The 23405-nt window shown below is 33.6% G+C and overlaps 1 protein-coding gene across 6 annotated transcripts in view; it reads right to left on the bottom strand.

The window, feature by feature from the left end:
* Window positions 1–23405, bottom strand: part of GRIK2 (glutamate ionotropic receptor kainate type subunit 2) — a 349533-nt gene that overhangs the window by 141178 nt on the left and 184950 nt on the right. For all 6 annotated transcript variants that reach the window (XM_048935183.1, XM_048935181.1, XM_048935184.1 and 3 more), the window contains 2 exons: window positions 15585–15698; window positions 2993–3199 (listed from right to left, as the gene is read on the bottom strand). In XM_048935183.1, the coding sequence (XP_048791140.1) occupies window positions 2993–3199; window positions 15585–15698 (321 nt within the window). The remainder of the gene's footprint in view (window positions 1–2992; window positions 3200–15584; window positions 15699–23405) is intronic.

Below are 23405 nucleotides of genomic sequence, written 5' to 3'. Positions count from 1 at the left end.
AGGGAAAAAAAAAAAAAAAATAAGAATCCTCACTGTGGCAAATAGATTAGGCGCTCTAATTGGAGAAATTCCATTTAAAATGAAAAATCTCATCTTGTTATTGTAGTTGGTATTTCTTTACCATTTGCAGCTATAGATACCACTGTCTTTTCCAGAAAGAATTCATTTTCCTTCAATTGTCAAAGGGAACACATCAGTGATTATTGAACTCATATTTCACTTTCAAAATATTTATCATTTATTCAGAAGGAAACTAGTCATTGTTTGGAAACTAATATCAGAATGATGTAATTTGAAAACAACATATGTAACAGCAAAAGAAAGAAGAAATGGAGTAAAACATAGGGAAATGGATTGAAAACATAAAAAGCCAAATGCTTCCTTCATTTCTCTGTTCATGCTACATAATTTCAAGCCTAAGACTTATATGATATGCTGAGCTCAGTTCATTGCACTTAAATTTTTGAGTACACATAGATTATTTTTGGTAGTGTTTATCTAATACATTTTGAATCTTCCTTCCTACACACATAATTTTTTTTTCTTGAGTTACAAATTTTACAAACTACCTTTGTAAATATATTTACTATGGCATGCTATCAATTCTTTCTAATATTAACTGACTGATGGTTCAAATATAACAAATAGGTAAAAATAAATTCTAAACATATTTTGTAAATGCATGTAGACACTGTAACTTTGATAACTGCATCTTTACTTTCTGGTCTTTTTATTTAATTAGACAGGTTAAAAAATGTATGTTGAATCATTTTAATGAAATACTTGTATATTCAAATACTAGTATTTAAACTAATCAAAATTAAATAAAATCAGTTCATTATCTCACTTTGCATAAAAGAATACTTTTGACACTTTATTAAATATTCTGCACAGGAATAGAAAATGAAAACTAAGCTGATATGCAAAGGACTCAAAAAAATTGAATCATCAAATGTGGTAACTGTCTGTCTGGAATACCCTAAATTCTTATCTATCAGTACTCAGGTTAGAAGTGTTGTTTACTAATAAAACATATCAATAATATGCAATGATGAGCAGAAATGACAGAAATATATGAGTAATATAATGCATGTATTTCAAATAAATTGCAGGATAAGAACAAATAAAAATACATAACATTTAGAAAGAATATTCTAACTATTGGGAAATCAGGAAACTATTGGAAGTCCAGTCTAGAGACATATTAGTAAAAATATTTAAAATTATTAAACTGATTTTTTCTTAATTTTCAAAAAAAAAAAAAAAAGTTAAAATTTTTAGTTAAAAATTTAAGAAAATTTGCAATATAATACCTATTCACCCAAAGACCAAAAAAAAAGTTAGAAATTGAAGAGTTTTTTGTTCAGCATAGCATGGGAGTGTAATACATAGTAGGTCTCAACACCCTAATCTTGGTATGATACAGGAGGTTAAACTATATCTTCCAAAATGCACTTAGTATTTTATCTAAACTATTTTTATTCACACATAAGCAGCATTTGAAAGGGCAAAATACACTTTAATCAAAGTTTAATTTTATGCAAGGAGAAAGATGAACACATTCCATTCTATGCTATCAAGAGGAAAGGACTGGAAAAGCTGTTCTGCAGCTCTCACTCTTGCAACATCCTTAAAAGTGTTTCATTTTCAGATTACCTTCACAAAAGTTTAGGAGGCTCCGCCAGTGCTTGTTGAAGAAAACTTTAGGGATGAATAATAACTCATTACAAAATAAGTTCTTTTCTGAGCCTCTAAAGAATTACGTAAGACATATTTTCTCACCACTGAGCCTAATCATTAGAAAATTATTTCGGCCAAATCATTAGAAAATTATTTCGGATGATAATATCTAACAGCCACCAAATCTAACAGCTATGTATGCCTATGTATTGTGCATGTGTGAATTTGTGCATTTATAGAGATGGAAAGAGTCAAGCAAAATATCTGTTTATATGCATGTACATGAGGTACAGTACATACACATATTTAAAGATAATATAATATTCTCACACACTTATATTAAAAGTTAGAAACTAGACATAATCAACATCTGCTGCAACAGAATTACCAGATTATTATTTACTAGAAAAGTAAAGTAGAAAGATGAAAGCCCTCTCAGTAAACAGAATATTTTGATTAGCACACGTTCTGCTCATACGCTGAAATCTTAAGTAAAGGATTAGTGAAAATTAATCTTCAAGTTATCCATGCACTTTCTGCCATCATTAGGAAGTTTCACTTGAATTAGCAATAAAATAATCTCCCATTCTACCTATTTAGAGTGACACTGATGTGCAGAACATGTATTATCTTAAATTCTTTGATCAAATGTCTCTCTATTAAGTAATTCACCCAGATAAATGCTAAAAGGCAAAACAGCATAATTCTCAAAAAATTTACAATCTAAAATGAGTATAAAAAGCTGAATTCAACTGGCATGACCAACATTGAAAGGACACAAACTAATGTCTGATATAAGTAATTTTAGTGGTACCTGTTTTAAAACACATTTCACTACTTTACTGCATCAGTACATGTTGCTATCTTACTGTTTGCACTTAATTGCCGACATTTCAAGAAATATGCTCTTCTGTGTTTATCAAATAATTTATAGGTCTCAGATCCACTATCAGAGGAGATCTGACTACTATGGATTAATGAAAATATATATTATGTCACTAATAAAAAACAAACAAAAATAACAGATATTTGTTCACCAAAAGGAGTTCTGACTACTATTTGGAAATATGCCATGGAAGAGCAAAACTCACTTGGCAGAAATAAAACGCTGTTGATAAAATAAAGACGTAGAACAGTTTTGGTTTAACAAACAGAATTTGGAGAAGAAAAATCATAGATCTACTTGCATTAATCTTTTAAACATTCTCCAAGGCACTACTATTCAAATGGTCCTACTGTACAATGTTTTATAATTTGCACAGATAATATTGAAATCTAAATGGATAGTGGAAAGCCTCAAAAATTAACTTACATGATCAATTAATTCACGAACCATTCCATTCCACTGTCCACTGGCATCCTCCTGGGCTCCATATTTTCCATCCTCCACCAGTCTAATCTCATAGGAAAATCCAAGGATAGTAGACAGCTCCCTGAGAAGGTCAATGCAATAACCTTCAAACCGATCATTTCCATACAAAGGTTTATCTGACTTCTTGAACATTACATATGGCTCTTCCTGTAAAATTTGAAAAGACAGAACAAATATTGAATGCCCCCCCATATCTTCCTTTTTTATTCTTTCTTATCTAAATTATTATACTATAATGATTACCCTCCCTGTAAAAAGAATTAAATGAAAAGTAGAATTCTCTTAACTTTTACCTATAAGTCTCATTAACAAGTTACATAATGCATTAATAATAAATGCATTGTTTGGATGAATACAGTAAGCCTCTCACAACACAATAAAAATGTGATTTAACAACTGAACAAGAATAAAACTTTAATTCAAATCCCAAATCAATCAAATGCTTTAAGAATCAGTTTTTACATTTCTCTTGATATGAGCTCTTAACTGTTTTCTCAGTGGTTTCGTAGATGAAGCATAGAAAACACACAAAGAGAGAAAAAAAGTCTGCCTTACTGCTTCAACTTATATGCTTCCATTTTTAATGCTGTGGCAAAAACAGACAAAAAGTTAACTCAGAAAGTCAATTATATGGCATATGTTCCATGAAAACTGAATTTAATTTCTTTAAACGTTTATTTTCATATATGTTTATAATTTAGACTACGATATGACTTCTCCTCATAAAGTGATGTCGAAATAGGGCAGTAAATAACTTAAAATAATCATCAGAATATTCATAATTATAGGAAGAAATATTTAGGAAAATGCAAGGCTTTAACATCTCCTTATTTAGGGTAATCTTCCTCAAATACAAAGCTGAAGGAAAATATAAACCAAATAAATGGTTGGGTTTTCTACAAATCTTCAAGTTGTATGTGAAAGGTTCAATATATGACTTAGTCTGTACTTGTGCATTAGAAAGGTTTTTCCCATTTTATACAAAAATAAAAAATAAGAACAAAGAAAGGTAAGAAAAATGGTAGTAGATGCAATTACTGCACCAAATACAAGTTTCAGATGAACTCTCCAGAGTAACTTAATAGAATTCATAGAGCCCTAAATCTCCACATCAGCATTCAGTGGGGTTAAAGGCACTTCATTCCACAGGCATGTGACAGCTTTACTAAGGAACTGTCAGCATTTCCAATGTAAACCTGTATCTTGAAGTGACCCATGATTTAAGCTTTTTTGTCTATATAAAACCAGAATGCTGGTACGCAGGATTTTACTCAGAATGCAAAGAAAGCAAGGAGACCGTTTACTCTCAGAAGAAATTTTTTCAGAAGATGTTTGTTTCTCTGTTGAATTTTTCGCTCCTCTTAAGGAATATTGGATTCATTGGGGAGTGATCAAAGTATTCAACACATACAAAGTGGTTGCAAACTGGAATATGAGAAGTTATTTTCTGTAGATGGAACAATTGCTAATGGCCTTAAATCTTAACAAAAGAAATTCAGGTCAGATATAATGAGGAACTTCATAATGATGGGCATAATTAAGTGCCACAGTAGATTATCTAAGAGCTTGGACTGTGTTGCTAAAAGAAAAAGATAACCTTAATTACACACAGATATAAAGAAGGCAAAGAAAACAGCTACCTGGGGAACTCTGCTATAGAAAGAACATTCATCATCTAATAAATTAAATTCTGACAATTAAAATTTGTCTACATCAACTGCTCAGTTCAGTGGTTTTGAAGTTCTCAAAACGTCTGGAATTCCTTCAAACATATTATCCAATATTAAATTGAAATATTGAATAAAATTATTTACGCAAACGTTAAATTCAAACATTTATATCTGAAGATGTAAAAAATCTCAGACATATCCGCCTCAAACAGAACAATATCAAGTTCCTAGATAGCTTGGAATGTTCATATACAGAGACCCTAGACGTCTGTTCTCTGAATTGCTCAGATATTTACAGTCACACGTCCCATAGTCTATTTGAAATCAATCTACTAAACAGAAGTTTTGCTTCTATCTCTCATTCCATGCAACACTGTATTGCACGAAGAAGAATTTAAATGTGTATGATATCAGAGAAGTAGTATAATCATCAGTGCATGCTGTTATGTCTTCTTTATCCTGTAAGGACAGACAGATTTCCTTCACTGAGACACGTAGCTCATCCATACATTCTTGCATATTTTCCTAGAACATCATTACAACAAACCCTGATTTCTGTATTTTTGCACTTCATTAAATACATATATATGTATTGCAACAATTAAGGGTTCCAATCTCATCTTCTTTTATTATTCTTTCTCTGACTTCATTGGATGAGGACTACAATAGTCCTTATGATACTATTTTACTATTAAATAATAACAATATTTTGTTATGGAAAAACTTTTGATGAGAAGTTTCACCAATGATTTACCACAATACCCGCCTAATATTGTTGAAATTCCTATGTTATGCCCTCAATTAGTGGCTCTCGATGTTCCTTTTAGAGTCTTACACTGCCCAGAAAAAAATATATATATTTGTCTTCATAGATTTTACTTGCAATTTAATACAGTTCCCCACTTAGCTTTGATAGGATTCAGTGTTCATTTCTTGTCAGAAGCACCACATGTGATAGCTCTTTTATATATTACCCCAAAGTTTCCTCAGGTCCATCTCTGCAATATTTAATGTACATTTTAAATACTGAACATAATTGTTTCTTTGTTTGTTTTTTTGTTTTATCTGAACATTTCCACATAAAAATACACTTTATTTCTTCAAGGTTGAATTTACATACAGACAAATATTATAAAATTGATTGTCAGGTATACCCAGGAAAACATCAAAGCACTAAACATACGATCATCATAGCTTTCTGTCAAATTATCACTTCTACCAAAATCTTTCATAAGGACAATTATAAACCATTAGAGATAAAATATTTAAGCCAAGTGATTTGCAAAGACAAGCAACTGTTTTATACTACTTTAGTCTTGTTCTAAATTTAATGCTATCCTTTGTTCCTGAAAACATGACTTCCCGAAATTTACTACACCGTAAAGTGAGTTGGTCAGAATTGTTTGCATAATGTTTAAAAATATCCTTTAAAATCTAAGCAATTGCAATTTAGATTTATGAATAAATATACTCTTTCAAGTGGACAGGCTTCAATTAATTAAAAAAACCAACAACAACAAATAAACAAAAATCACCTTCCCCATAACACCATTATTACTGCTTGAAATGCTTGAAGTAAAAGCCATTGAATAAGCACTGTCAAATGCACACATTTTCTCCAAGAAAGATTCTTAAATAAATCCTCATGCAGAGACACTTTTTAAAGAAAATGTGTCTACTCTGAATTTATTTAGGCTATAAGAAAGGGATTCTATCATGACTTTCTATCAAGGATGATTGTCCTGAAATGAGAGCAATCAAAGTGAGAGTAAATAACTGCATTTTAAAAACATTTATTGTCATCCAAATTATTCTTACCTCTAGTTTAAATTATTTTTGATGTGTGAAATTGAACATGGAAAATAACATTCAAGAATATCAACACAAAAATAATTGAAAGGAAAAAATAGAAAAGTCTGAGGGATTGTTCTCTAACGAAATGAAATAAAATATTAATGATTTGAAATGTCTGTAAATGCACTTGTAATGAAGAATTCATTATCTTCTTCATAAAAGACAAGGGAAAGGGGGAAAAAAGAAAAAAGCACTCTAGAAACATTCAAAATAAATTTGGCCACAGTTGGACACCATGTGATTTATTTCACAATGCGTACTAAGAAATAGTTTTGCTGTAATTTGAAATAGAATATATATATATATATATATATATGTGTGTATATATATATATATGTATATATATATGTGTGTGTGTGTGTTCTTGGACTACTAAGCAACAGAGCTTCCATAAATATAATACAGTGTTTTTCCACTTGTAAAAGGTGCACTCAAGTACTTCCCAGCACTGACTTCTTTTTGATCACCATTTTATTATAAAGACACAAAATATTATTATTCTTTTATGTAAATAAGGGCTCTAAAATCTAGGAAAATCTAAAGAAAAATACTGTAAAAGTGGTGTATGCAAGTCAAATTAAGTTATACATAAAAAAATACATTAAAATGAAAAAGATAACACTGGTTGTAACAAGAGCAATGAAAGAGTTATAATAAAATAAAGTCTTGTTACCATTATCATTAGTTGAAATTGGGAGGCTAGTTAAACTAGAATTTTGTCACAAGATTTAAATCACAGATATTTATAATCCTCAAGCAAGAAAAAAATGGAGTCTAAATAACATATACTCAAAGGTTCACATATATATTCATACTTTTGTTTCACAGTTAGATAATCTCCTTAATAGTGTTTACCATAAATATTTTTTTTCTAAGAAAAGCAAGAAATGGAAAGGGTGCTATTTTACTGCCAACAAGCAAAACTATTCCTTTGTCAGAAATATGCAATATACTGCTTCAGCTTTCAATATATATCCCTATCATCAACTATCAGGTTTAATTAGAAAATTCAACAGTAGTTTTGTTTTAACTGGTTATATTCCATTTTGATTTCCATTTTCTCTGCAAGGAAAGGCTTTAAAAAACTACTTCATTTAAAAATAAGACATTTGAGAAAAATAACTAAAGGAAACCACTAGAAAATTGATTCTTCACAAGAGGTAAGTTGTCAAAATCTCTAGCATTCAGATAACACTCTCTAGTGCTTATTACATATTTGCAAATGTATTATATTTAGTGCTAAGTATCCACATAGCACTTGAAAGAAGCAGTCCTATGAACTGAAATGCTCAGTTTTACTAATTCCATATACATAAGCTTCAGTTACCCGGAAAATGCAAACATCTTTTGTGCACAGGTTGCCGTACACATTCAGTCAGTATAACACAGATGAACAATTTGGAAAAAATCAGCCCAACGGAAAACATTCAGCGTTGCACAGAAATTTTTTATCTAGCTTCTTCAAATTTATACTGGGTGTATTTGTGACAAATCACCACAGACCAAGAATAGATACCATGTGTTACCAAAATACTGTTTTAGAAACCATTAGTTTTTTGTTATAATAATGCTATTTTAAAAGGATGGTTAAAAAGAAAAAAAAAACACTAGGAAATTAGCTAGCTTCTCCATGCAAAGGAGAACTTGATCATTGTACTGAGGCTACCCATGTCTTCTAACAGATTAATTTAACTGCAATATCCTGTAGAAGCCTTACAGATCGCAGACAATGGTGGTACAGAATTCTTTTCTGAGATCATTATAGTCCATTGAAAGAACACAAGTAAAAGTAAATTCAGCTGAATCAAGTGATATAATACAAAGTGGTCTTGTTTCATGAAAAGCTGTTTGTGTCCAGCTGAAAAAAACATCTAGATTATGTGGCCTTTATCTCAATGCAAAGAAAATCAATTATCTGTGAAAACATCTGATCAGAACCTTGTCCAGTGGAAAAGAAAGAAATGAGTAGTTGTTCAACAACATAATAAAAAGGAAATTAATCAAGTCTATAAAGGATATAAGGTAGAAAAAATATGTTATTAAAATATTAGTAAATATAAATTCCAAGATAAGACATGTGGAAGATTAAAATGTTAGAAAAAAATGGAATCAAGATCATAGACCTAGCAGGAAGCTATGCTTTCCCAGAACATTACATCCATTTTCAACCATTAAGAGAAGACCGCCATTAACCAAATACTTTTATTTATTGTTCATACATTATATGTAGGTCGTTCTGATAGTAATGCCTCCTATTTGAGTCCATGGAAACTACAACTGATACTGAGAGTACAATAGCACTATCAGAAAAAATTCTCAGCTCTGTAGCTCATTACACAGTAGCCACTACCATTAGCTATGCATTTTCACTAGCAGTAGACAAGAGTCTGTATTCTGCACCTGTAAAAATTTGCACCAGCAGAAGAGACCCACTGTTTCACAACATATATGACTGCATCATTTCTAGGAAAATGTCACGCACTTCATCTTTCAACAGACTGAACATCTGGAATTCAAAAAATGCCTAAAATGACTATACAGGTGATGTGGTGGGACAGTCCAGCCAAGACTGGTAATATGCGTCATGATCTTCCAAATGGTAGGGAACGTGGCACTATTGTGTTGCAAGAGGAAGGTTGTCTTATTCTCTGGCCTGACTCAGGAAGTTTGAGCATTCAGCTTAGTCAGCATCGCAATATAGTAGTCAGAGTTGATTGCCTATTCAGTTTCCAAGAAATCCATAAGGATCACCTACTTCCTATTCCAAAAGACAGTGCACATCACCTTACCTACTGAGGGCAGCAACTTGCACTTTTTTTCAATAGGAAATACACATCACCACTCCATGGACTCACATTTTGAAGACAGGCTGAGGGAGCTGGGCTCGTTCAGCCTGGAGAAAAGAAGGCTACAAGGTGACCTCATTGCAGCCTTTCAATACCTAGAGGGAGCCTACAAACAGGAGGGGAATCAACTCTTTGAAAGGGTAGATAACTGCAGGACAAGGGTAAAAGGTTTTCAGTTGAGGGAGGGGAGATTTAGGTTGGATGTCAGGGGGAAATACTTTACAGAGAGTGTGGTGAGGTGCTGGAAAAGGCTGTCCAGAGAGGTTGTGGATCCCCTGTCCTTGGAGGTGTTCAAGGCCAGATTGGATGGGGCCCTGGGCAGCCTGGTCTAGTATTAAATGTGGAGGTTTGATGGCCCTGCATGTTGCAGGGGGGTTGGAGATTCATGATCCTTGAGGTCCCTTACTGTAAGAGACTATTCTGTTAACTTCTGTGTCTCAAAGCTTGCTGGGGACACAGATGGACTTGTTCAAGTCCAGACAAGTCCCGAGCAAGGACCATGAAATCCTTTGTCTGGGGGAACGCAGATGGACAAGGCCAGGGGCGACGATTCTGCTCGGGACCTTCAAACGCCGTGCAACGGGACCGCTGCTGGATCCTGCTGGTGACTATCCCCGCTTTACGCAACTCCTGCTTCTTTTCCACCTTTGCTATCGCACTCCTTCCCTTCCCCGTCTCCCTGATTAGGTCTTAGTAATAAACTGGATGCAACAACATATGAACCGTCGTTTCTTAGTCTTACACCGGGTATACAGATATTAAAGAACCTCATCTCCCTCCTATAAATTGGAGTGAGACACTTACAACCCTGGCCATTCTGTGATTTTGACTTTGGCTGGCAGTGATGACATCACATCTCGTTACCAGTAATGATGTGATCCATGCAACTGTCACCTTCAACCTTGTATTGGTTCAATAGCATGTGTTCCTTCTATTTCTGCATGAGGATTTGCAGAAATCACCTAGTGTAAACTTTGTTACCATTTTTTCCAGCGCTGAAGCCAATATTCATCTCTGTACTCACTTCTCTGGATGTAATCCACCCATTCATATGGATGAACTGATAGACATGCTCTTCATTTCATGGTCTGACAACTGCTTAAGACCATCTGGAACATGATTGTCTTTCACACTGCTGTCTCCTCTGTTGAAACACAATACCTGCCATCTCACTGTGCTAAATTTTTTTCACATGGAGAAATTCAACTACACACCTTTGCATCATATGCACTTCAGACACCATTTTGTCAGATTGCCCCTCTGCTGCCATCTGTTGCACAAAATGTAACAGAATAAAAGTGGAAAGGTTCAATCTTAGCTAATACCCTAACATCCACTTCTGATGTCAAGGGCCAACACAATAAAATAGGAGGCATTACTTTCAGATCTGCTCTCATATTAATTGAATATGCCAGTGTTGTAAAGGAAGAAATTAGAGGATGGGACATCACCAATAAATACATGTCACAAGTGGTACTACACGTCCAAGAGAAAGCGAAAACAGAATTTTGTATTTGGAATGGACACTAATCTGAGTGAAAAAAAAACAGACTAACACAATCCATACTAAAATGCTCCAAAACAAACAATTAAAAGAAAGAATGTATCCTAATGCATAAATACTCAAGGTACTGTTCATATGAGACTGAACTTAGATAAGTAATTAATTACATAATCAAGAACTGTTGTACTTTAAATCCGGTAGTCATAAGTTTATTATTTACTTTACATACAACCTGAAAGAAGGCCAAATCACCCTTGAAATAAATATTAGTAAAACAACAAAACAATCACCGAGACACCGAGCAGAAATTAATCTTGTGTCTTTCTTATTTACTGAGTTGATGGTTGACTACAAAGACTAAGCTTTTTCTATTTTATTTTTTTAATATAAATTTTTTCTCCTTCTTTCTATATATAATTTTGCAGTTGTTGCAGCTAGAAGATTTTATCATGCAACACTCTTCCCTTCCCTAAGAAGAAAACTGGGAGGGAAGAAAGAGGAAAAAAACATGACTGAGATAGGAGAAACTAATTCATTAAAAGGATTGTGAGATAGTACAGACTAATTAAGAGCAATAAATCAAAACAAAGCAAAAATAAAAATGGAGGAGAGAAAGAAGGTCCTTCCAAATCATTATCGACAGGCCCTCTACCACTTCCCTCCTGGGAAAGACCAGAGAACACTTCCCCTATTACTTGGAATCAGAAATCATGTAGAGGCTGACTCCTGGGAAATGCAGTACATCCTAGAATATCTTCCTTTTTAAGTCTCATGTGAGACTGCTAGTGATAAACAGGAAACATAGCTCCATAGTGCACTATGTCTCTGCACCCAACAGCCTATTGCATGAAGTTATGAAATGGAATACTGATAAAACCAGACAGCAGTGAAGTTTACACACAATTAAATCCATTAAAACACGACTGGAAAAAAGTTAATTGTAAACAAGCAATCCTTACAAACCTTTCTAGATAACACCATGTACAAATAATTGATATATTCTGATATAAACTGATTCTGAAAAGAATCAGTGCTCTAAAAAGTGCACTTTTTTCCTTTTTTTTTTTTTATGATAAATATTAGGTGAACAGTAAGTAAGAAGAACAAGATGTCACACAGACACAAAGACTGAAAGATGGACTGAAGGATATAGTGTGTATTGTAATTGTTTTCCTTTAAACTTTGAGAAATTATTATGGAAATCATAATTTTAAGAAAAAAAAAAAAAAAACAAAAACAAAAAAAAAAACTTGAGAATCCCTACTGTGAGTACTTATTTAATTTTATCATATTGTGAGTGCATATTTAATTTTTTAACGGGTCAACTTGTTGGATAATCTTAAGATCAAAGTCATCATTTAGTGAATGACAAGACTGAAATATTGTAACGGAAAGCTAATAAAGAAAAACTACTCCGTCCCTCAAGAAAATTAAGTACAAAATTTGAAGATGCAGATATAGGCAATAAATATCCTTCTAGGAAAATTTACTTGAAAGTACATTAATAATAACTGTTGCAAATAAAGATCTGATCACAAGGCAAAGAAAAATAGCAGGTAGATTAGAAATTATATTTTCAAAGAGAAGATAAATCCTTGAAAAATATTTATTAAATAATAAAAGAGAAGCTACAAAATTTGTTCAAGAATAGTATGACCCTCTGATAACTGTTGTTTTCATGCTAGCTTTACACTTACATGCATAAATAGTCTGTGGAGTCTCCCATCTTGGTGAACTTCAAAAGCCACCTGGACGTGTTCCTGGGCAATCTGCTCTAGGCAACTCTGCTTAAGCAGGGAGTAGGACCAGGTGACCTCCAGAGATGCCTTTCAGCCTCAAACATTTTGCAGTTTTGTGATATTTTGCTGTACCAGGAGGTGTAGTCCTCCTGGCTGCATGGTCAAATTTAGCCACAGTGTTAATTGTCAGTGGCACAAAAGTGGGGATAATCAGTACAAGGTCAGACATTTGTCATATACCATGATCTGAGGGGAAAAGTTAAAAGTCAAAGTATGCTGGGATTACTTGATATAAATTGTCTTCTCATGTCTAAACACCAAGACAAAAACTGGACAAATTTGAGAAAGAAATGATAAAAGGAATTTTCAATTGTATCAAAGGCCAAATTGCTTGACCAAACTATTCCCATGCCACTTCCATAAACAAAAATAATTGGTTTTCTCATAACTATGTGTATTGTATGATTTCTGATATTCTGCAAGTATACCATGTTCAAAGAGCTTTTTTTCCCCCCATCACTACTATCAACATTACAGTTTCATCATTACCTATTTTCATGTTCTTCTTGCAAAACTTTTAACTGTATTCATTTTTTAATGTGTAAGTTACATCACAAACTTGAAGTTTGATTACACAATTAAAAATATCTCCTTATGTTTCTACATGTTGAATTAAAATTGCTTTATTTAATTAATAAGCCTTACAGGCTACTTTCACTATTCAAAATGTGCAACTGACACTTGAATGGAATTCGCCTTATTCTATCCAGATGTCAAAGTAGAAAAAATTTACTGCAACTTATGTGTATATATGTATATACATAAGTTGCAGTAAATTTTATATACATATATATATGTATATATGTATTTTATATATATATATATGTATGATTGTTTTGCTCTCCATAATCTCCTTGCAAACAGATTTGGACAAGAAATGCTTATTTGAATTGTTTCAACAGATTGTATTTATTATATTTTGATTTTTAAGATATTATTAATGACAAAAATAAATTCAACATTTGAAATTATTTTAAGGATAATCAAATTATGATTTTTCTCTAATACTTTCAAAACAAATATGTATTTTTTTAAAGAATTCAGAGGTTTTTTTGTAATAATATCAATACAGAAAAACATAACACAACAAAAAGTGTTGGTGAAAAGAGGAAAACCATCTTCAAAATCTGCCACTATTAGAACAGAGAATTTTAATCATTAGCTTCTATTCACCAGGGATACTGGAGTTAAAAGGCTGTCATATCTAATTAACATTTAGTTAGGAATACGGAAGGAATACACAATGGGCTTTCATAGCTGGCAGTCAAAATCCAGCTGGGAGAGGTGAAGCAATCCACTACTTAGAGGCAATCAAAACACTGTAATATATGACTAAGACATCTCACTAGTCATTTGTGCCAGCATGCCCTAATTGAAGGAAAGATCTACAGGAAACAGCAAATTAACCTTCTTCCATAATGTTATCCATAATAGAAATTCATTATATTTTATTATATATATTATATATAAAAGATATCATACGTCATATCTTTTAGGATACTTCCTAGATCTCTAGTGTGACCTTGTGAGACATGAAACATATAATCATAAACTACTGCCTGAAGAACTGAAGCCATAGTTGTCATTTTATGCAGTTTCACTCCTTTTGCCAGGCAAAGAAATAGAGATAGTTTGGGGTTTTTTTTTTCCAATTTCACTTTGTCCAGACTTTAATTCAGCTACAACCCCAAAAATTTTACAAAGCTGTTTATTTTGATATATGTAAACTTGACATACATATAAACCACTGCAAAACAAAATTATCCTCTAGTAGAAAGGACATCCTTGGCTACAGAAAGCATACACCATCATAAATCTTAGGGGCCTATTTGAGCTTTACTTTTTCAAAATCAATTCTTATTGATAGTGCAGTTACTTACATTATCTTACCCTTTATTTGAGATCACTATTTCAAATAAAATCATAGAAGTTTAAGTATCACTATGCAAAATAAATCCAATACATTCACTATACGGACTTACACCCCACCAAGAGACAGATGTTAAAATATAATTAAATATTGAATAAATAAATTTAATTGAAACATCCTATTTTATTGAGTATGTTTCTTATGGGATGGATCTTTTTCACTGTATTATTATAAATAAAAAAAATGAACCCTGCAACCCCTGCCACTGCTGCAGTCCACTACTACCCAAAGTTTGCCACATAGTATATATGCTAATATGCAATGGTGGTGGCACCAGACACGCACAGCAGTTGTACTGCTGCTAAATTTTCTATTTCTTGCAATTAAAATTAATATTTCAAAACTACAGTTTGGAAATTTCTGAACATTTTTTTTTACATAATACATGTAATTGCAAGAAATTTCAAAACAATTCATTCACCGCCATGAATTTGTCAACAATGACAATGAAAAAGAAGATAGCTCAAGTAAATTTGATTAAAATTTTTAACTTAAAAATTAAATAACTACTTTAATGAGAATGAAAGATAAATGCTTCCTATTTTTCTTAAAAGTGATATGATGGTGTTAAATAGTATATAAAAGCAATAAATCTGGATGGCCAGACTACTTTGTTTGAAACAAACACCTTTTGCCTTCTCATAGGGTGCTGAACTAAACTGCTTTGTCAGTGATCCAAACTTTAGTCAATAATAAGGAAACAGAAGTTACCAATCAACTAACACAACCTTAAAAGTGGGATAATTTACTTACATTTTAGGTGGGAGTAAATATCCAGTACCAACTTACCAAGCAGAGTTCATTTGTGACAGAGTAATTACTAAGTAACTGCAATATTGTACAGACTGCTATCACTGTATTTAGTGTACCAAACTCTATCAGCTTTCTCCTACAACTATATTTTTGGAAATACAAACATAGATGCTTACCAAGATGGTGGTAACTATTAAAGAACGATTGGACAGAGAATCCGTGATGTTAGCTGGTTTTCCTTTCTGATTCTCTGTCATGTTAAGGCCACTCAGTGGATCCCAAGTTCCAACCTATAAAAACAGTATATTACTATGTAAATTGTCCATGAGTTACATTTCATCATCTAGGAAATAACATGCTAATGAAAAACAAAACAAAACAAAGAAAAAAAACATTTCTGAAAAAACAAACAAACAAACAAACATTTGCTAGTACTTACTATTCAACCCTATTCCATTATCTGTTGTCATTACATTTCTAAAATATGATTCATGATAATTCAGACTGTGTTTCTTAAAGTGTGACATTAAGGGGAAAAATGATGCACAGAATATCTACAGCCACTCCGAATACTTAATTTTCCACTTAACTTTCATACTTCAAGATAAACCATATTTGAAAATAACTCAATAGTTTGGTGGAAATTGTGCAGAGCAGAGAGCATTGTCTCTACAGAATGATTTATCCTTTGCGCTCATCAAAGAGAACAGAGGGACAAAAAGATATCATGGCAAAAATGTCACAGGGAAGGATGAAAGGAGATTAGGTGCTATAATTTAACTCTTTTCCATATAAATGTTCAGTGTACAGATCTTCTGACATTTTCTACCCTGAATTTCTTATTCAAGTAAAGCCAATAGGATTTTTATCTGTTAGGACCCAGGGTGATGTTTTAAGGTACAGCTCAAGGACAGTTTCACTTACTAGGCAGTAAGTCTTACATTCACATTATTCATCTCCAATTTCATTACTATAAAACTAAAGCAGGCAATAAATTTTAGACATCAAAACTTTTGTATCACTCCCATCTAGAAAAGGAAAATTGACTTTTTTGTCTTTGAAAACATTTTGTCTATCATTTAAAATACTGAGCAGTATCTACAACACAATGTAAATAAACTTTAAAACTGAATTCAACAATTCTGTAATTCAACATTTCCATAAACGTTTTGGTTGTAAATATATATATGCATATATATACACACATACACATATGCACACATATATATGTGTTTATTTGTATATATATAAAGATACACAGGAATATACTTATTAAATCTTTCAAACTGATTCCTCAGCAACCATATTACAGCATACAGTCTGTCAAGTTCAGGATGTGATTCAGCATGGGTTGAATAGAGTTTCATCTCTTAAAACTGAGAACACAACAGAGCATGAATCAGCAGAAGCAGTAACAAAGAAAAGCTAAGTTTGCTTTCATTTTTACCACTTCCAGTTGCTCAGGAATATTTATCTTTCTTCCCTGCATAACTTTCCTATTTGAGGCAAGACACCATTCCTTTGAGTGACTGTGATGCTAGAATTTTTGCCATTCATTACCTCTTATGTTGAAAAAAAGAACCATGAAGGGAATGCAGGGGAACAAATGAGTCCAAATACAATTGCAATATAACAAAACAAGGCATCTTCTCAAATCATTGAAACATAAGGTTACAATTAATAAACTTTTTCTTCATGTACTAATTTAGAATAATTTCATTTTGTGATTTGAAATGTTTATAGGAAAACCAAAATATGCAGCTCTGAATTTTGGCCACAATTAAAAAATAGTAAAAGGATTGAAAACCTTCTGTTGCAATATTTTTTTAATTATAACAATCATAATTCAACTTTACCTCGGAAAAGCAAACATTATTAGTTAAAATATTTCCTTCCCTACTTTTATATACAGTTACAGCAACAAACAAATAATTATAAACTTTTAGTATTTGTGTTTTTATCTAACCCTAACTACACCCGTGTAGTTGAATAAGAACAATCAACTGCACAGTTTCAAAGAGGAGTTTGTGTCTTGTTAAATTATTGCATTGTTTTTCTAAATGAGTTTAAATGCAATTGCTTTACACAAGTTTTTTTGTTTGTTTGTTTTTTGTTTTTTGTTTTTGTAAATTAAAAATGTAAGAAATGGAACAAAAGTACAATTTTCTTTAGAATACATCCTTCTTTTATTCTTAATGAACTCAGCAACTATGTCAGAGACTCTGGATTATGACTGATATTTATACCTGCCTAATTACACAAATATCTCCTAAAAGCTTCTCCTAGAGAAAACAGTGCATAAGCAGTGCAGTTAATTCATTTTTTCTTCTATTTGCTTAAACACAGTATTTGAATTGTAAAGTATCTTTTTGAACAGAAAGAAGAGTTAATGCGCTTTCACTAGAAAACTGAGAATACTTTAAATGCCAAAAAATGTTGAAAAAGCAAATCAAGGTACTTTGTTACATGCAATTTCAATTCAAAAAACTTGCAATTTACTTCTACTGCCTTACCTGTACTTCTAACAAATTTTTAAGTTCTCCTAAAATGTGAAAGAAACTGATAAACTTATATACAGTTTAGAGAGAACATTCACACTGTAAATACAGACACAGTGCTTTAGTTTCCCCTTTTATTTTTCAACACGGTAGCGCAAGAAAACTATTTTAAATGTTATCAAAAAAAATGAAAAAGAGAGAAGCCTGTATACCCAGTTATGGCTGGGATGTTGGAGTGAGTTTGTCAACTTGAAACTGCAAGATACATGTTATCCACAGCATGAACATGGGAACTTTTTCCCTCTTTATGTATTATAAAAACTTGGACAGAAATTTCCAGAATTGTGTTGCTGGCACTATTCTTGGTGTTTTGGTTTTTTTGTATGTTTGCATGGGTTTTTTTAGCTTTGATGTTTATTTTTAATATTACAGTTTCCAGAAAAAAAAAAAAAAAAATCCTCAAGAAATTTGAACTCTATCAATAAAGTTGCATCATCTGACCTAAGACAATGGTAGCAAGATAACATAGCTTCTTTGTATAACTGAATGAAACAAGTCCTAAATTTGTAACCCCAGTGAAAAATACATATTTGTATACTATAATACTACATCTTATTAATAGTAAATTAAAAGTAAATCAGCTTTCATTTCCTCTCATTTATTTCATTTTCTTATGACGAAGCTTCAGCTTTAACACTGTTTTCCCATAACATCCAAAAGTATAGCATCTTCATGATAATGTAGAAGCAGATATTGAGATAGACTGATAGTCATTACCATAAGTAAATAACATGGAAGAAGAAACACATACTTCAAATTTGAACGTAGTGTCTTTTATATATATAGATATTAGATATATATATATTATATTATATTTGCTTATTATATATATATAATATTACTTGTTTCTACTTACCTGTTACTACAAAGACGCTATCCCTTTATACTGCAATAAGCAGATTGTCTGGGAATATTATAGAGGAATACTGCACTACGCTTGCCTCTTTTTATATAATTCTCTATTCTCTGCAGCTGCTCACTGCAGATACAGAATATTAAACTAGATAAGCTCAGAGATTTTTTTTATCATGCTCCACAAGAAAAGGATGTAATGTACTTTTTTGAGTATATCTCAGGTTTCCAAGGTCAGTCAATTGTATACCACTTTTAAAAATCTCTTAAACAACCTTCACAATATTTAAATAATAGTTCAGAAGTACAAACAATGTCAGAACTAAATCTAAAAAAAATTAACCAAGTGTTTCAAGATAGTAATTATCCAAGGAAAAATTCAGCAAGTAAAGAAGTCTGGCTAATATTCCCACAACTTTAATTATCTTCTGTGTGTATGTACTCAAGTATTTTGTACACTGCCTCAAAGAACAATAAAAAAATGAAGTTAATAAAATTTTACTTATTTCCACAAATATTTAATACTAAAATATAATTGACATTATTTGTACAGGAATACAAAAAAATGAAAATAGTAGGCCTGATAAAACAGACTGAATAGTCATTCAAGTCCTGACTACTGAATGCTGCAACAGTTAATTTGTACAGTAAAATTTTAATAGATTCATATAGTGGAATAATTAATGATAATTATGATGCATTCTTGAACATTAGAAGGAAGAGTGCTGAATACAGTAATTTTTCACTTTAAATTTGTACAGTCTGCTTAGCAACATGGCAGGAATTTGAAAAAAAATTTTGGACTATATTGGACTTCAACCCAAACTTTCTAGTCTCTACTGGAAATAATAATTGGAATTTTGTTAGGTTTATCTATCAGAACAACAACATAAACTTTGTCAATCTTTTTCAAATTTCTCACCTTTTCAAGGTTATTGGTCATTTACATTATACTTTTTCAAGTTGATTTCTAAGAGAAAGCATACATGCAATTTAAAAGGCATATTCAGAGTCAAGAGTTTTTACAGTACCTAGTGTGAATGCAGCTAAGTTCCTGAATTACACTTCCATACAAATAAAAATCTCGCAAGTGATTACTTAGATAGTTAGGTAAGGTTAACGGTATTTTTAAAAGTGGTAGCTTCCTTTTATCTGAGTAACTTTCACAGACACCTCATGATGCTAGTTTATATTCTATAGTATTTTTAAATGAAAATGAAATTTGCCATTCAGTAAAAAAAGCCTTTCCTAATTATACCAATCATAATTCAACAAGTTATTTATGAAAAATATGAATTTTTTTATTCTTTCAATTGCAATGTAGGGAATAGACTTCTTTAGTAAAGCTCAGACTTTCTTCAAAGCTGCTATCCTTACCAAGAATAATGCAATGTAATTCACCACAATAACAAATAAGAAGTACTGTACACTCCTGAAATTTAAATTCTCTGAGTTTACATATTCTCCAGACTAGCTTAATGAATATCATAGAATCATAGAATGGTTTGAGTTGGAAGAGAACTTTAAGATCATCTAGTTCCAACCCCCCTTCTACAGGAAGGGACACCTCTCACTAGATCAGGTTGCTCCAAGCCCCATCCAGCCTGGCCTTGAATGCCTCCACTGTGGGGGCATTCAAAACCTCTGTGGGCAACCTGTTCCAGTGTCCCACCACCCTCACAGTAAAGAATATCTTAGTAATATCTAGCCTAACCCTAACCCTAACCCTCTTCCAGTTTAAAGCCATTTCCCTTCATCCTGTTTTTACATGACCTTACAAAAAGCCCCTTCCCAGCTTTTCTGTAGGCCTCCGTCAGGTACTGGAAAGCCACTATAAGGTCCCCTTGGAGCCTTCTCTTCTTCAGGCTGAAAAGCCCCAGTTCTTTCAGCCTGTCCTCATGGGGTGTAGGAGGCAATGCTACAGTGGGTTGGTGGTCCAGTCTTCTGATCATCTTCGTGGCCCTCTTCTGGACCCAATTCAACAGCTCAATGTCCTTCTTGTGTTGGGAGCCCCAGAACTGGGTGCAGTACTCCAGGTGGAGTCTCACAAGAGCTAAAATACAGGGGCAGAATCATCTGCTGGTTATACTTCTCCCGACACAACCTAGGATACAGTTGGCCTTTGGGGTTGAAAGCATACACTGCCAGCTCACACTGGGACTTTTATCAGCTGATACTCTCAAATCCTTCTCAGGGCTGCTCTCAAGCCATTCTCCAAACAGTTTGTATTTGTGCTTGGGATTGCCCTGATCCAGGTGCAGGACCTTGCTCTTGGCCTGGTTGAACTTAATGAGTTTGATATGGGCCCACCTCTCAAGCAGGTTTAGGTTCCTCTTAATGGCATCCCTTCCCTCTACATGTCAACTGCACCACTCAGCTTGGTGTCTTCTGCAAACTTGCTGAGGCACACTCAATCTTGCTGTCCATGTCGCCTACAAAGCTGTTAAATAACATTAGACCAAGCACTGAATCCTGAGGAATGTCAATAGTCACCAGACTCCACTTTGACACTGAGATGTTGACTGCAACTTTCTGAGTGTAACTGTCCAGCCAATCTCTTTTCCAGAGAGTGGTCCATCCATCAAATCTATTTTTTTCCAATTTTACAACTGGCATGTCGTGCTGGATGGAGTCAAACATTTTGCACAATTCCAGGTAGAGGACAATACCAGTTGCTGTTCCTTTATCTGCTGACATTCTAACTCCATCATGAAAGGCCATCAAGTTTATCAGGCATGGCTTGCACTTGGTAAAGCCATGTTGGTTACTACCAATCACCTCATCTTTATTTTCCATGTGCCTTACCAGGGTCTTCAGGAGGATCTACTCATGACTTTGACAGGCATTGGTCAAAATTTGATGGTCTGTAGTTTCCTGGATCTCTTTTTCTTTTCTTGACAAAGGTGCTATGTTTCCCCTTTTCCAGTCAGTGGGAGCCACACCAGACTGCCACGACCTTCCAAACATGGTGGATTATGGCTTGGCAACTTAATCTGCCAGTTCCCTCAAAACCCATTGATGGATCTTGTCAGGTCCCATGGACTAATCTTCAAATTAAATGCATTAATTAAATTTGATTGTCTGAAGTATGATACTTTTACAGTATAGAATAATTTTCTTCACAATGCAGCTTCAGTGTAAACACTAATTACAATTGCAAATATATATAACTGATATTTGATTATCACCCCTCATTTAAGAGTTTCATGAGAACAGGTATCTCATGTACAAATTAAGTTCACACAAGCCATTTATTCAATGTGAGGAGTGAATTTTCTGTTATCACTGACTTCAGAATTAGTAGTTTTTACACTTAACGTACATGATTTAGATAACTTGTCATGTGTTTCGCTCCAATTTATAGGAGGGAGAGGAGGTTCTTTGATATACGTATACCCAGCATGAGATTAAGAAGCAACAGTTCATATTCTGTTCCGACCAGTTTATTACAAATCTTGATCAGAGAGATGGGGAAGGGGAGAACGGTGACTATTATGAATTAGGGTGATGGGGAAAGGAAGGCGGGAGATAGAAAATATAGGAAAGAAGCAAGAATTGTATAAACCAGGAATAATCACCACCAGGTCCCGTTGCATGCCATCCCAATGGTCCAAGGCAAAACCACAGGGGGAGAGCAGCAGCAGTGTGGCCAGCCTTCAGCAGCAAGCAGGTAGCAGGAAGAAGCCTCAGGGTAAGTCCAGGAGGAAGCAGCAGGTCTCAGGTAGCAGGCCCAGGAGAGTCGGTCAGCATGCAGGCATCAGCTCATGAAGCTTCTGATATCAGACACCTCTTCTTCTTCAGCATGCAGGCCTCAGGTCATGAGAAATCTGTTGTCAGAAAACCTAACTTCATAGTTGTTTTGTTGGTCCCTTTTTTTTTATCCTTCTTCTGCCAATGTGGCATTCCTGGGAGATTAAGAGTCATCTGCAGCACCCCCTGAGGTGGCCATCTTCCTCGAGATAAGCCCACACAAAAGACAGCTTCCCGGCCATTAGTCTGCGGCTTGTCTCTCTCTCATTGCCCCTGGCCTTGTCCATCTGTGTGATTTCTCAATTCTTGCCCAGGATTTGCTTGGACTTGTTCATCTGTGTCCTCGGTAAGTTTTGAGACAATGATGTAAAAGAATAGGCTCTTACACCATGGCAGGAAGGAGGGGAAAGGGGAGAGGGAGAGGAGACTGGAGGAGGGGAAAAAGAAGGAAAGTTAAGAGATAAAGGGAGGAAAAGAGAGAGAAGGAGGCAGGGAGAGAAGGAATCAGTAGGAGAGCAGAAAGTTATGCATATGATGGAGAGAGATAGAATGCACAAAGTGAAGTGAAGGATGGAGGGGAGGGAGGGGTGGAAGAGCAGGAAGTAAGGAAGATTCAGCTTAGCTTTACCTGGAAGACAATATAGGAAAGAAAAACAAAGAACTCATTCAAAATGAAAGGACTTGAAAAAATATATTCTTTCTCCTTGGAAGTGTCATATTCTGGGGTTTAAAAATTCCACCTAGAACCAAGGAAAATAGAGTTCCTGCTCTTTTAGAATAAACAATATTCCTTCAAAGACATTTTTTTAGTTCAACATTGTTTTCTCTTTCTCAGTA

This window comes from Lagopus muta, chromosome 2 (genome assembly GCF_023343835.1).
Source record: "Lagopus muta isolate bLagMut1 chromosome 2, bLagMut1 primary, whole genome shotgun sequence".
Taxonomy (NCBI): Eukaryota; Metazoa; Chordata; class Aves; order Galliformes; family Phasianidae; genus Lagopus; species Lagopus muta.
The sequence above is the reverse complement of the archived record's forward strand: the minus strand, read 5'-3'. Positions and strand labels throughout refer to the sequence as shown.